General features: G+C 36.6%; 1 protein-coding gene and 1 pseudogene across 2 annotated transcripts in view; one reads left to right on the top strand and one right to left on the bottom strand.

Moving 5' to 3' along the window:
* Positions 1-13,909, bottom strand: part of Wdr70 (WD repeat domain 70) — a 327,702-nt gene that overhangs the window by 276,989 nt on the left and 36,804 nt on the right. Inside the window, exon 5 of one of the 2 annotated variants that reach the window (XM_004848601.3) lies at positions 11,531-11,750. In XM_004848601.3, coding sequence (XP_004848658.2) covers positions 11,531-11,750 — 220 coding nt within the window. The remainder of the gene's footprint in view (positions 1-11,530; positions 11,751-13,909) is intronic. The other variant, XM_013073525.3, reaches the window with a different exon arrangement.
* On the top strand, positions 12,226-12,561 carry LOC101700907 (cytochrome b-c1 complex subunit 7 pseudogene; annotated as a pseudogene).

Raw genomic sequence — 13,909 nt, 5'->3', positions numbered from 1 at the left:
TGTGAAATGGTGCAGCTGCTATGAAAAACAGTATGGAGGTTCCTAAATAAATTAAAAAGTGAATTACCAAGCTGCTAGCAATTCCAATTCTAGGTATATACTCAAAACAACTGAAAGCAGGGTCTTTATTTGTACACTTATGTTCACAGCAGCACTGTTATAGTCAAAAGGTGGAAGTAATTCACATAACCATCTACAGATGAATGGATCAACAAAATGTAGATACACATACAATGGAATAGTAGTCAGCCTTAAAAAGGAAATTCTGACACATAGTACAACTTGGTTGAACCTTGAGAACATTATGCTAATGAAACAAGCAAATCACATAACACACAACACAAATACTGTACATTTCCACCTATGTGAGGTATCTAGAACAGTCAAATTCAGAGACAAAGAGAATGGTAGTTGTCAGAGGTTAAGGGATGGCACCTGTAAAGCCAACACGTCAGAGGTGGAAGCGGGACTGTGAGTTTGAGCCAGCCTGTACTACAAAGGAGACAGTCTCAAAAAAGCTGATAAACAACCCAAAAGAAAGCCTGAAGTTCCCTTTGTTCTATCTATAAAATATATGTATTTGTTGACTGATTCATTAAGGACACAAAACATCATTTAGTAAGTGGAATGAAGAGTAACAGTTGCCTAAGCCTGATTTCCTCAGCTCTCACAGAACCTGAAATGTACTCAAATGTTTTAATACTCAAAATGTGGTCCACAGAGCATCACCGTGGATATCTGTCAGGTAACTTGTCAAAAATTCAGAATCTCAAGCTTCTCCTTAGACCTATAAATCAGAGTCTGCTCATTCACATGGTTCCCAGGAGATTTGTATGCATGTTAAAAAGGAAGAATGGCTATAACAGAATGACTACAATAAAAATGGCTATAATAGAATGTCTATAACAATAACAAACGTTGATGAAGACGTGGATATATGGAAACTTCAACTATTACTAGTAAGAGTGCAAATTGGTGCAAACACTCTGGAAAAACTTTACAGTTCCTTACAATGTTAAACTCAGAATTACCAAAAGATCCAGTAATTCCACTTCTGGATACACACCTCCAAAAACTAAAATATACACCCATTCAAAAACTTGTACAAGAGCCAGGGATTTAGCTCAGTGGTGCCGCCACCTGCCTCGCAAGCAGAAGGTCCCAAGTTCGATCCCCGGTACCAAAAAAAAACTGTACATAACAGTCATAAAGTATGAAAAACACAAATATCCATCAACTGATGAAGAAATGTGTTATATCCATAACAATGAAGCATCATGGGGCAATAAAAATGAATCAAGTACTGATTTGTGCTTCAGCACAGACGAACCTTGAAAACATTACACAAGAAGCCAGACACAAAAGACTACATATGTATAATTCCAGGACAAGAAATGTCCACAATAGGGAAATCTATAGAGAGAGAAAGTAGATTAATGCTTGCCAAGGATTGTAGGGTGGGGCAGGATAGAAAATGAAATCCAAAGGTTACAGGGTTTGTCCTCTGAGGGATGAAAATGTTTTAAAATCAGGGTGGTGATGATTACACAACTCAGTGAATATACTAAACTGTATATTTGAAAATGGTGAATTTTTGGATATACAAATTATATCTCAATAAAGCTACTATTAAAATATAGTTAAAATATAAAATAGAGAAACAGCAAATACAAAGGTAGAACAAAGGAGAAGATATCCAACAATTTTTTTGTGAGTCAATGAAGACTTTCACAAGAAGAAAATGCTTTCCTTTCACTGGGAAAAAAGCTAGATTCTAAAAAATAAAAGGTACTTTCTTCATGGAGATTTTTCTGCCACAATGTGACCTACAAAGCTCACTGCTGAGTAGATGAAAGGAGTTGTACTAAGCAATGGCCAGCATCCAGACAAACGAAAAGGATGTTACAATGAAGGAAATAGTCATAATCAAACTGTTCAGGGTGTACGCAATGGGGCGTGAGGCAAGTTGAGGAGAAAAGGCTAGGCGTGGTGATGCACACCTGTAATCCCAGCACTCAGAAGGCTGAGGCAGGAAGATTGCTGCAAGTTTGAGGCCAGCCTGGGCTATATAATGAGTTCTAGACCAGCTTGAACTACATAGCAAGATCGTGTCTCAAAAAAACAAACCAAAACAAAAATGTTTAGGAGAAAGGCAAGGGATGACCCTGAGAAGCAGGATAGGTCACAGCCAGTAGTAAGTAGGCCACAATGGTTAAGTCATGGATTCTGGGTGAGATTCCCTAAATTTGAAGCCCACCTCCACACAGGATGGCCACAAGGAAGTTATTTAACACTTCTGAGTATGTTTCCCTTTCTGTCAGAAGGGGATAACAACTTTCATTCCATAGGGGTACTGGAAGGACTAAGTGAATTAATTCTTTGTAAGTGTTTGGAATATTGTTGCACTAATAAAGTATGCACTGCTGATACTATTTCGGTCTGGATTTGAGCATATGCTTACTTCTTTATCATACGTGAAACAAAAGGGGACTGCAGATACAAAACTATAGCTTAATGATCAATTCCTATTGTTAGTGATAGTGCACACCATGACTGTACCATTAGTTTCTTCACTTAATTTAAAAAATGTATCCCAAATTATAGTGTGCCAGGCACTATGGGATGCAAAAGTGAATAAAAACTGTCTCCAATCCAGATCAGTAGTAAAATGACAAAACCACCATTCAACAGCTGCCTGGTAGGCTATGTGCATCAACTTGGTGGTCTTGGTTTCATTTCAAATTCACAATTAGCTAAACTTCTCACACTCAGCAACAAATAGTATGAACAAAATGTCTTTCCAAGTGAGGATCAAGGTCTGTAGATGAATTTTAAAAGTTAGTTCTGTTGGAGCTGCTTTAATATGTATGTGTGCTATTCTATCAATTTAGCATTTTAAAAACAAAATTTATAATTTAGTCAAAGACAAACATTATAATCAAGATAACAACAAAGTATCCAATTCTACTGAAAGAGAAATTCTATAAATGTTGATAAATATTCATGATTTTGAAAGCACTTTTTAAAATTAGTGTTAAGAAACCTCAAGATTGACATGCAAATTTTCCACTTTTACACATACAAACAGAACGGGTGAAAGATTAAGGGAACTGTTTTACTTTCACATACTGTGTTTATATTATTAAACTGAAAAGTTGATGTGTATACTTCTGTGGCTTTGTTAATATTTAGAGTGCATAAAATAATTATGTGACTCTAGCTCTTAAGATACCTACTCGTGGGCTGGGGATTTAGCTCAGTGGTTTCGCCTCCTGCTGCGCAAGCGCAAGGACCCAAGTTCGATCCCCGGTACCAAAAAAAAAAAGATACCTACTCATTGGTAAGATAGGAAACAAAATGAGGTGAATAAAGCAGCCCAAAATAAATTTTTTAATTAATACAGCTGGGGATTTAGCTCAGTGGTTCCACCACTTGCCTCGCAAGTGCAAGGTCCCAAGTTCGATTCCTGGTACAAAAAACCATTTTTTTAATTAATACAATGAAAGTAAAAAGCAGGGATAAAAATGTAATCACACTGATAGCTAGGCATGATGGTGCATGCCTGTAATTCCCTCACTCTGGGAGGCTGAGGCAGGAGGATTGCAAATTTGAGCCCATCCTGGGCAATTTAGAAAGAACCTATCTATTTATTTTAAAAATAAAAATTTTTTTTTAAAGGGCTGGGGTTGTAGCTTAGTGTGAAAGCCCTGGATTCAAGTACACTGAATTCAGTTTAAAAGAGAGAAAGAAAACCTGTAAGGTAAAATGAAATGAGTGAAACAGTCACGAGGTAAGGCACATGCAGGAATATATATATATATAAGAAACTAGGATAGGAAAAGAGAAATGAAAAACAATGATAAACAGGAGGATTCCATTACCTTATATGGACTACTGATGGTAGAAAATATCCTTCACTAAAAGGAAAAAAATGTTTTGAGAAAACATTAGAATGCCAAGAGATTTTTGGAGAAATGGAGACAGGTTATTTGACTATAGAAGACAAAGTATATGGCTATAAAAAATAAAAAATAAAAAAGGTTATAAGAAGAAATATAGTATTTTTCATGACTCTAAGAGAAACAGTCAATTAAAATGGAAAACCAAATTGTCATAGAAGGGTCATAAAAAGATTGGACTAAAATATCTTAAAATGAAATTTAAAAATTTTTTGAGACAGGGTCTCACAATGTAGTTCAGGCTAGCCTTGAACTCACGATGTAGCCCAGACTGGCCTCAAACTCACAGTGATCCTCCTGCCTCAGCCTCCCAAGTGCTGGGATTACAGGCATATACCACCACATCTGGCTAAAATCTAAATTTTTAGATACAAATTTATTTAATCTTTAAAAATATAAGTTATAACTGCAACAAATCTCAGAATATACTAAATGTTAGAAACCAAATAGTAGGCAGTCATGGTGGTGCATGCCTGTAATTCCAGCACTCAGAGGCTAAGGCAGGAGGACTGCCATGAGTTCAAGGCCAGCCTTAACTATATGGTAAAACCCTGTTTCAAAAACAAAAGAAAGAGGGGCCAAGGATTTAGCTCATTGGCACCATGCCTGCCTCGTAAGCACAAGGTCCTGAGTTTGATCCCCAGTACCCCCCTAAAAAAGAATGATTATTATTTTATGAGAGGTGTTGGGCAATTTTCCAAACTAAAATTTATGATAATATAGCATCCTGAACTTTATAAAATTGACTCTGGTGGGATTATTATTTAGAGGGCAGCATTATTATCTACAGGGCTATATTTACAAAAAGTATCCAAGTCTTCATCTATTTTTTCAAAGGCTCTATTACTTCCAAATCACTTTATTGTTCTCATTTTTAAGTAGTCAAATTCAACAAGATCTTCATTTGACAATGGCTTTGGGAGTAGTCGAGGACTTTTTTAGCATCATTCCCACAGATTCAATGAAATGTTATAACAGCAACATTTGCAATTCACTGTACTGTATATATATTAAATTGACAAATGTATAGATGTTTACCAGACCATAATACTGAATACACACATAAACATATTAAAACAACTTATAACTGAAACCTCACTACACTTAAAAGTGTGCTTTGTATTATCTGCACAAACTAGTCCATCTACCCACAATACTAATTACTAACAAAATGTTCCACATCAGGCGCGTCCATTCAAATAGCAGGTGCACACAAGGTTTTCTGAACAAAATAAAAATCACCACTCAGAGACCCTTAAAAAGGTACTAAAGGCCACCTGGCAATGGAGTTTAAAACTGACTGTAGCCTTTAACAAGGGAACTGTGGCAGAACCAGCCTGGAACTGTAATGCACTCCTGAGTGGCTCCTGGGTGTCTAAAGCATAATGAGACTAGATCAGAATATGGCTTTGATTCAGTAAAATGTTTAAAGGGATATGACCACTCACAAGCATGGCCATTCATTCCTTCATTCTACAAGCGTTTCCTGAGTACTTACTATGTATCAGGTGCCTATGTAGCAACTGAGAATGCAATAAAAGACAATATGATATTACAACAAACCAATAAAGTGTCAGATAATAATAAGTAACATAAATCAATGACAGGAAAAGCAATGGGATTGGAGGTGGGACACAGGGGAGGGAGGATATGTACATAAAGTGATGGGAAAGGTCACACCTGAACAAAGATCCAACTAAAATGAAAAAGTCACATAAGGTTCTGTGTATCACTCTATAAAGAGGAAAGAGCAAGTAGAAAGACTCCATGTGGGAACAAGAATAGTTATTCAAAGAAAAGCAGGAAGGTTGGTGTGGCTTGAGAGGAGTGAACAAGACTGTTAACAAGTGAAAGGAGATAATGTCAGATTTGCAGAAACCAAGTCATGTAGGGCCTTAGAGACCAAGGAAGGAGCCTGCATTTCTTAACAAAGTGATAGGCATAGTACTGGGGTTAGAGCAGGGGTGTAACAAGATCTCAAACGCATTGTGTTTTTTTAAGTTTAGATTTCACTATCAGGCACGATGGTACATGCCTGTAATTCCAGCACTCCAGGAGACTGAGGCAGAAGGATCACAAGCTAAGCCACACTTGGGCAACTCAGCAAACTAGCAAGACTATCTCAAAATAAATTTTATTTTTTTATTGTATTTTTCTTTTTTTTCTGTTTTTCCTTTTTTAAAGTAAATCTTAAAAAGGACTGGTGACATAGCTCAGTGTGAAGGTCCTGGGTTTAATCCCCAATATCACCACCACACACACACACACACACACACACACACACACACACACACACCCCAAAAATAAATAAATAAATAAAGTCACACTAATGATCACAGGAATAAACCTTATTTGACCTTAAAAATACAAATCTTAAGTTATGAAGAGCCTATGCTTAGAATTCCTGCTAGTTAGCCTTATACTATACATGAATCTGTTAACTGCCAGGTATGGTGGGTGGTGCATGCCTGTAAACCCAGCACTCAGGAGGCTGAGGCAGGAGGATCACCACATCGCCACAAGTTTGAGGCAGGTCTGGGGTAGGTAGTAAGTTGAAGACTACCCTGAACTACATATCAAAACCTGTCTCAAAAAAAGGAATGGGGGGATCTGTTACTTAAAATGCTCTAAGAAAAATTTTAAACATATTTATTATAACATTATCAAATCACAAAAGATTATAACAGAAATTATTCTAGCATTCATCTCAATATCAAATTCACTTGTTCCAATCTGTACAATACATTATTTATCAAAGATCCTCTTTTTTCCTTCCACAGGAGACAGGTGAGAGGAAAAAAAAAAAGATTCTTGCCAAAATGTGTCCACTGCCCCCTAGTGCCCATTTTAAAGAAAGCCCTTCTGCACTAGCAGTTTAGAAATGCTAAAGCACATACTGCCTGGATTTTGGAATAGAGCTTCTAGCATCCTCTGCTGACAACATCTTGCAGGTGTAATTAAATCTCTCTGTTTTAAACAGTATTAATTCTTCTTTGAAGCTAAGTTCATTAAGCTTCATCACACTTTTTAAATAACTTTTCTTCCTAGTCCGCTTCAATTAAATTAAAATTCATCATTAGTGAAATATTATGATGAAAACAACAAAACCACCCAATGTTGTTTCCAAGACTCATTTCATTCTCATTACTAAAAAGTAAGAGAGTTTTTATACATGTTTAATTCTTCAACCTTTCCTTAGGCATGAGGAAAAGAGACTGACTGATACAGGTGGTTGGCAATGACCAAGGCCAAAGAGATGAAAAGCCTCAGACTAGAAGACAGAGAAGCACGGTGGTGGCCCAAAACTTGGACTCCCAACCACAGAACGTGCCAGGCAGAGAGTCAGACAAAGTTCATGGAAAACAGGTGCTCACAACTAAAAAGTCAGTGTTACATCAGCCTTTAGTTACAGTCATAAAACTCCAGCTTCCAATTTTCTGTAGCAATGGGAAACAGGATAGCAAGAATAATGAAAATCCTCAATAACCCCAAAGTCTCCATTTAATTATAAGTTACAACCTTCCTCACCTAAAAAAAAAAAATTAGGACCATGGAGAAATAATAGGAGTGGTTAAAAATTATTTTTCACCTCTTTTCTCTGATTTTTGTACTTTAATTTTTACTTGTTCAGTCCTAAGAAAAATAATAAACCTTCAAATTTTATTGCCATCAGAGATAACTGGAATAAAGAACAAGTAAAAAACAAGTTTGTGGGCCGGGGATTTAGCTCAGTGGTTTCACCGCCTGCTACCCAAGCACAAGGACCTGAGTTTGATCCCCGGTACCAAAAAAAAAAAAAAAAGTTTGTCATAAAAACAAATTATAATATATATTAACATTTCCAATCCAGTGACTCAAATAGTAACACTAACCCCAACTATCCAGAAACTAAAGTAAAATGCGTCTTTTAAAAAGTAATCACTGGGTGGCAGCGCAGTCTATAATGTACATACTAACATGCACTCTGGTTACTTTCCTTCAAATTCTAGATCTATCAAAAACTCATTTTTTAAAAGGTGTGATTAGAAGGGGTACAAAGAACTATGCTCTACACAACTTAGTGAGTTAGTCTCATTCTACCTTGGGGCAGCTTTCACAATTCGGGGATAAAACTCGGTCCTTGCGCTTGTGCACCAGGCAGCGAAACCACTAAGCTAAATCCCCGGCAGCCTTCACAATTCTTAAACTGTTGTGCAACTGAACTGGAAGGTTAGAACAATGCATATATAATGGTTCTTATGGAAACAGATGATTACCTTTACTTCCATGCTTGCATTTGCTCAGTTTACTTCTCTATTTTCATTTTCCACATAAAAACTAAGGATTGATACATCATAAAGAAAAACACTCAAGGGCTGGGGATTTAGCTCAGTGGCACCACACCTGCCTGGCAAGCACAAGGTCCTGAGTTCAATCCTCAGTACCAAAAAAAAAAAAAAAAAAAGAAAAATACATTAAAATGAAAAGAAGCCATAAAATGAACATTTCAATCATAAAAACCAAAAAAAGTTAAATTCCACTTCTATAATTCCTTTTTTATTGTATTGTTTTACTGACACCAGGGATTGAAACCAGGGCCTCTCACATGCAAGGCAATCACTCTACTACTGAGCTACTTCCCAGCCTAAGAAATAACACTTCTGTACAAGGTATTATACTTCTTAACCTAACAAATAACACTTCTATATAAAAGGTATTATACTAAAATTCCTATGGGAGTTTTTTGAAATTACTGTTATCTTTTATCTTCAAGTCCTTGTACTTGAGATTATTACATGTAATTGCAAAAGGGAAGCAGAGGAGTAACCACACAAATAATGACTTAACAAAGAAAACAATTTAAGTTTGCTGTAGAAGGCAGAAACCAACCCTGTGAAGTAGCACATGCAGCTAATATCTGGAAATGTTGCTTAGAGAAAAATTACATTTGAAATGGTTTATAAAGGTTGGACAAAATTTCAGCAACAGAAACTAGAGGAATGGAAAAGCAGCACTACAGTTTTAATCAGTATCAATTGATTAAATCAGTATCAACTCAATACAAGTAGACTCCTTTTTGTCAGGGAGAATTAATGAGCAAAATAAGGAATGACAAGGTCTAACATACTTTTCAATCAGGAGAGATAGATAAGACACCCTATTCTGAGGAAAGATTAGATATATTATTGAAAAATATTCTGAGTTGCTGAGATGGGCAGCAGTGACTGAGAAATGAATTATATAGCCGCTGTGGAAACAGAGGGGATGAGTAAAATCTCCTCTAAGAAGTACCACGTTTTTTTCTTGTACAAATTAAGATGAATTAGTAAAGAATATACATTTGAATAATCTATTTTCTCAGCGTTCTGGAAGCTAGAAGTCCATAATTAAGGTGCTGGTAGATTTGGTTTCTGGTAAGACCTCCCTTCCTGGTTTGTAGACCCCTTTCCACTAAGGCCTGACCTCACCATTCCTCCCTACAGGGCATGAGGGGGCAGGGCTGTGAGCACACATGTTTTGGTTTCTATTCTTACAAAGACATTGATCCTATACGTAACTTTAACTGCTTCCTTAGAGGCAGTCTTTGTCACCCTTGGCACTGGGACAAAATACTCAATACCCACAAGTTAAAGGAGAAAAGGTTTATTTTGCCTCAAAGTTTCAATCCATGGTCAGCTGGCTGTAAGGCAGAAACAGGATGGTAGAGGGTCTGTTGGAGGAAATGGTGCTCAATCCATGGCACCCAGGAAGCAGAGAGCGCAGGGAGGAGCTGGGAACAGGAATACATCCTTCCAAGTCATGCTACCAGTGACCCATCCCTTCCGAGGAGGCCATACCATGGAACATGAGAATTATGGGGGACATTTGAGATCTAAACCATAACAGAGGCCTCATCTTTAAAAACAGCCACAATGGAGGTTAGGACTTCAACATATGTATTTTGCCAAGACACAAACATTCAGCCCATTACAAAAGCCACTGTCACATTTCATAGTACTCTGCAAGTTATCCAAAATAATTAAGCACATCTTTACTGGGGACCTCTGAAACATTACTGGAAACTCCTGAGTAGGCTCCAGGCTCCTACTCAGTGTATGATGCAATCTTGAAAAACTAAAAGACAGAACTAAAAGAGACACAAAACAGGTTGCCAGGATGACCAATGCCAGTCCAAGCCACTGATTTTATCAGTAATCAATTAGGGTAAAGGCAAGCTACGGGCAAGGGCAGTACTACATGCAAGGATGTGCAGTCCTGTGGTTTCTATGGAAATTAATGTAAGCAAGGCTTGTAAAAGACAAGACAAAGCATTCTCAAATTATGAACAGAATAAATAAAATATATGATTGTAATTAGAACATTGTTCTTCTAGTTAAGAAGGTTTTAGTTGTGGGAACAGAATTTGGGTGTAAGTTACTCTGACCTCAGCACATAGGCTTCAGCTGGACTCACTTCTATAAACAAGCCAACTGTGGGGTTAACTCTTTACAGCCTGCACTGCTTACAGCCTGCTTTGGACATAATCAATATTGCTGTCTCTTGCACATCTTCCCCATGGTTCCATGGCAGTTCATGTTTCCATAGCATTCTGTGATCTAAACATGTAAAGCAAATAGCTTAGAAATTTAGAAATGTGAATGTGGTTTTCCCGTTGCCATAACTTAGCTATTTCTATGATTTTATAGAAGAAAACTTTAGAAATTTTTACCAAAACATATTAGAAAGTGATGAATTTCCCAGTAAAAAGATTTTAGTGAAAATATTTCAATTATAAAGATATTTAAAAGCTACTATAATTGATATCAAAGGGAGAAAGTCAATATTGTAATTTCTGGAACTTATTATAAAATAGGATCTTTAATGAAACTGCCAAATTTATCTTATATTTCTCTTAATTTGACACATCCATACAATGTATTTATACATACATACACACTCTAGTTTACATATATATGCGTTTCACATGAAAGAAAAATTTACAAAACCTAAATTAAAAGATTTGGAACTGATAAAGTTGATATGCCCTGCCCTGTATAAAAATATTCAAATACTCATGTGTACAAAGTCTTTGACAGATTCATAAAAGCTATTTCTTTTCTGCCCATTACTATTATTCAATTCACTTCTTAATTACTTGAGATAATATGTCTCCTAGAGAAGGGAAATGTTAAAAAATTGTCTACTACAGGTAACAATTACAAAAAGCACGTCAGTTTTCTTTATCATTTCTCCCTTTACTGTTTTGAAGGTTATACATTTTATTTTTGCTTTTGGACAATTGCTCAGAAAACTATAACTTGTATACTGGACTTTTATTATTTTTGAGGTCTGTTTCTTTCTTCCTGAGGTTATTTTAAACAAGGGTTGTCAGGTTTCTTTTTATTTATTTATTTTTTTGGTACCAGGGATCAAACTTGGGACCTTGCACTTTCGAGGCAGGTGGTGGAACCACTGAGCTAAATCCCAGCCCCAGATTTCTTTTTTCATTTTTTAAATTTACTCTTCCTCATTATTAAGTTTAGCAGTAAACTGATGTTTATACTACCATAAAGGTGCACATCTGAATTCTTAAATTATCAGCTGATACTTACTTCTTCTCCTTCATCATCATCATCATCATCATCATCATCATCTTCTTCTTCTTCTTCTTCTTCTTCTTCTTCTTCTTCAGAAAGGGGTGGAGGTAAAGGACCAAGGATGTCTTCCTCCAGATTAACTGGTTCTCCTACCATTTTAGGGGGTAAAGGAGGGCCAATTAACTCATCATCAGAAGAATCAGAACTGTCTTCACTTTCACTGCTGCTTGTATCTCTGAAAATAAAGAAATAGAAAATCTTTGCTTCTGCTGCTATAAACTTCTGCCTCTCCAGTAGTATCTCTGGAGATAGTTCTTGCCTCTCCTTATAACAGCTGAGTTTGTCAAATGTTTATGTGGTTGTTGGTCTTTTTGCTTATTTTGGGTTTTTGAGTCAGGGTCTCACTATGTAGTCCAGGCTGGCCTCAAACTCAAAATCCTCCTGTCTCAGCCTTCCAAGTGTTGGGATTACAGGTGAGCAACCCCAAACCTGGCTTTCGAATGTTTTTAAATTTACAATTCAAACATTAAATGTATAGTGCAAATATTATTTTATCTTAACTTTTAAAAATACCCTTTTCTAATTATCTTACCCAAACATAAATCTAAGATAAAAGGTCATACCAATTATATGTTAGAGATTCATTAAATCATTATCCCTCATAAAGAAACAGGAGAACAGAGAAGCCAGCGCTTCACTCTCGGGGCAAAATGGCAGGCAGGCCTGCTGTTGCAGCGTCAGGCCAGTATCTGGATGGTACTCAGAAATGGTATTAAAAAGCTGCAGGATTCGATAAGCTGGGCTTAATGCGTGATGATACAATATATGAAGACAAAGACATAAAAGAAGCCATAAGAAGGCTTCCTGAGAACCTTTAAAATGCTAAGATGTTTTGCGTTATGGGAGCATTGGACCTGAGCCTGAAGCATCAGATCTTGCCGATAAAACAGTGGACAAAATATGAGGAGGATAAATTCTACCTTGCACCATATCTCAAAGAGGCTATTTGGGAAAGAAAAGAAAGAGAAGAATGGGTAAAGAAGTAATCACATAGTTGAAATCTGTGGATGCAGCTGTCTTCAAAATATTTTTATGAACTTGATTAAGCCTGCAACATAATTTAAGAATTAGTCTTCAGACATCCTACTTTAAATAAATGTCTTCGTAATCATTGTTAAAAATAAAACAGGAGAAAAACAGAACATTGAAAAAAAAAGTACTAGATCCACAAAAGTGAAAAGCATTTAGATAACCAATATCTCTATTAACTATATTTGAATCCAACAGTTTGTCACAGGAGCAAATAAAGCCATTCCTAAAAGGAAGTTAGTATTACTTCTAAAATACTTGAGTACAAATATTGAACTATTTCTTATACTATTTTGAATTACTTCTTAGTGCTAATCTACATTTGGCAAGTTGCTAAAACATTACATGTATTATTATCCCTGGATTCTAAAAAATACTTTACTCTAGGGTAACGGTGGCAAACCTAAGGCACATATGCTGCAGCAGTGGGCTATTTGTATCACTGAAAGCTCTAAAAGGTTTGCCATCACTGCTCTAGGGCACAATAATTCCCAGTCTTTTCTTTTTTAATATAATACATCAAAAGATTCCGCCGCCTGCCTCACAAGCGCACAGTCCCAAGTTCGATCCCCAGTACCCGCCCCCAAAAAGACTATTACTCTCGTTAAGGTCTCAAATAACTCCAGGCATTCATCACACACTATACCTGCACCCCATCTCAAAGGATGAGAATTCAGCATTCCTAATTGTATCAATTAAACTTTCAAATATTTTATAAAATTAAAACCATAACTCCCCTTTAACGAAGTAGGTCTGATACATAAGACTCATGAAAGCAAAAATTTCTGAGGTTTTCCGTTATGTTTTGTGGTAATAGGGACTGAATCCTAGGAATACTAAACTGTATCTCACCCCTTTTAATTTTTCTCTTCTGTGGCAGGGTCTCACTTTGTTGGCTGTAAACTTTAGATCCTTCTGTCTCAGCCTCCCAGCAGCTGGGCCTGTAGGCATGAGCCACCACTGTTTCCACCTGGTGAGGAAATTCTGGTTTTTTCATTGCTGTGCTTCTGGCACTCAACAGCTACTGAAGGAAAAATGAGACTTTCCTTTTTATTTTCACCTATGCTCAGTATAACAAGGAATATTGTACTTGCAGATGCCCCTGCTGGGGCATTTCTCCCACTGCTTATGTGGCTTCTTTCTTACCATTCAATGTCCTCAAATGTCACCTCATCAAAAAAGGCCTGAAGCACACCTTTTGGAATCTTTTACACCTCACCAGTTACCATTACCTTAATTACTTTATTTTGTTTATTATATACATGTTAAATCACCTTATGTGATTGGCTACTTGTTGTTTAAAAT

Source organism: Heterocephalus glaber, unplaced genomic scaffold, assembly GCF_053883595.1.
Source record: "Heterocephalus glaber isolate CG9 unplaced genomic scaffold, H.glaber_assembly_v1.0 deba00001538, whole genome shotgun sequence".
NCBI classification, from domain to species: Eukaryota; Metazoa; Chordata; class Mammalia; order Rodentia; family Bathyergidae; genus Heterocephalus; species Heterocephalus glaber.
Note: the sequence above shows the minus strand (reverse complement) of the source record. Positions and strands in the feature narration are given on the sequence as shown.